At 42.2% G+C, this 2,033-nt stretch overlaps 1 protein-coding gene across 1 annotated transcript in view; it reads right to left on the bottom strand.

The window, feature by feature from the left end:
* LOC101858615 (protein white) overlaps positions 1-1,802 on the bottom strand; it is a gene marked incomplete in the record, with an annotated part of 26,249 nt that extends 24,447 nt beyond the window's left edge. The window contains 1 exon segment of the mRNA XM_013080243.2: positions 603-1,802. Within this exon segment, the coding sequence (XP_012935697.1) occupies positions 603-839 (237 nt within the window).
* Positions 1,803-2,033: the final 231 nt, after the last annotated feature.

Raw genomic sequence — 2,033 nt, forward strand, 5'->3', positions numbered from 1 at the left:
AGAGAGAGAGAGAGAGAGAGAGAGAGAGAGAGAGAGAGAGAGAGAGAGAGACTTATAAGCTTAAAAAAATAACAGTGCGGCGGTCATCTAAATACTACGCTTGTGATTGTTGGGGCATACAAGACTGACATTAAAGAGATGGTGCTTAGGAAAAGGACGGGATGTGGCATGTCGGTTATTCCTAAAGTCTGTCATAAAAGGGTAGCCTAGGCAATTGACACGGTATAGGTGGTAGGGAGAGATACAAATTTTAAAATTCACAGGTTCATAAAAATGACAAAGAGTGACAAACACATGGCTTTTAAATGGGTAGCCTAAACAATGAGATGTGTTCCTGAAAAGCGCATCAACCGTTTGTGAGTAAAACTATAAAATATACTAGGCCTATGTGATATGATGTTAATGTCTGTGTGTTATGCGTCGCAATGGGAAGAGCTATATTTTTGTTTCTCCTAATTGGGCCACTCTCATGTTTAGTGCGAGGATATAACTTTGTCAGGGCAATGTTCCATAATGTTCCCTAAAATATTGTGAAAGAAAAAAATACGAATAGCATAAACAGAAATTATAGTAGATCTATGTTTTGCGTTCTTCAAACTTACAAGCCTTTGAGGTTTCCGAAGTTCATTGCTGTTTTCTTTCAAAGGACTGACTTTGCTGGCTCTCTTGTTGGTCTCTGTGATTGCACCATTTTGACCAGGCCTTCGTAGGTCAGTGTCAATGTCCACTAATGTCATGTGATCCGTTTGATGACTGGCCTTTGAGCTCGAGGATTTGAGACTGGCGACTTTAGTCCCAGTCTTCACTAGGGAGAGTTTTCGACTAACACCACCTGACATATTGAAGGCTCGGAAAGACGAAGGCAATGTTGACGAGTCACGTTTTTATAATTCTGGCCCCGGGACGAACTTGGATTGTCCGTGCTTGGCATGGAACTTCAAGTTATATCTTTGTCATCTACTCCTCCCTGCTCAGATGAAAAAGGCATTATCCACGGAATGGCATCGTCGGATCCCGATTAGTCAACATGTGGAATAAGTCACTCAACAACTTGAAACGTTCGACCTGTCCTACACTAGAAACACTATACACTAATTGCACAATCTAGGCGTATATACAGTGTGTTCTTGGGATGAGGATAACTCCCCGGCAGCTTTCCGCACGCAAAAAGAAGCAGACCTCTCGTCAAGAAGATGGAACAGAATCACGACACCACAGAAATAGCCGAACGCTTGTTATCTGTACATCACCGGGGTTTACCTCAAATAGCAAACTATTCACAACACTCCAGGGTGGGTGTGGCTTGACGTTACGATTTCTTCGTCTGTGTACACATTTACAGGTGAGGTACACTTAAATCTCGTAGGGGTGGACGAAAGCAAAGATTGCATTACCTAGTCCCTATTTGAACTGTAACTTTCATCCTGTAATATGTGTCACGTCTTCCGCACAAAAACTACATGTCTTGCGACACATTTCAATCCTTTGAAATTCACTGAAGCAAGCTCCCCTGAAAGGAAATTCCCTCGCTTCTCTATAGGCAATTAGGTCATCTTCATAACAAGAGTGGGTCGTAACAAACTACGACAAAATTCCTGCCGGCGTCTCGCGAGTGGTGAAGGGAAAACATACACGTGGAAGCGTTGAGAGATTTATTCCCAGAACTATGCACGGCTCAGGCTTTGAGAACGGGAAACAACAAGAAAGAACAACACCTAGATCTAGTTCTACTCGTACATAATGTGCCGCCCATAGAGGGCTGAAAAAAACATGCAATCACGGGGGAACTGGGTCAATGGGAATGGTCGGTTGGCACCCATTTCCGCATAAACCGGATTTTTCTTTATCCCTTTTGTACTTCAAGGTTTAAACCGACGGTTGATCAAATTTGGTACGAGGAAAAGAGTCAACAAAAATTTAAGTTTTAAAAATTACTCTCCAAACTGAGCTGTAAATCTTTTCACGAGATATAAGAAGTGGGCTTGCTGTACTAAACTGAAGATTTGCATTTTACATATGTACCTATGCGAAGG

The sequence above is a fragment of the Aplysia californica genome, unplaced genomic scaffold, assembly GCF_000002075.1.
Source record: "Aplysia californica isolate F4 #8 unplaced genomic scaffold, AplCal3.0 scaffold00079, whole genome shotgun sequence".
NCBI classification, from domain to species: domain Eukaryota; kingdom Metazoa; phylum Mollusca; class Gastropoda; order Aplysiida; family Aplysiidae; genus Aplysia; species Aplysia californica.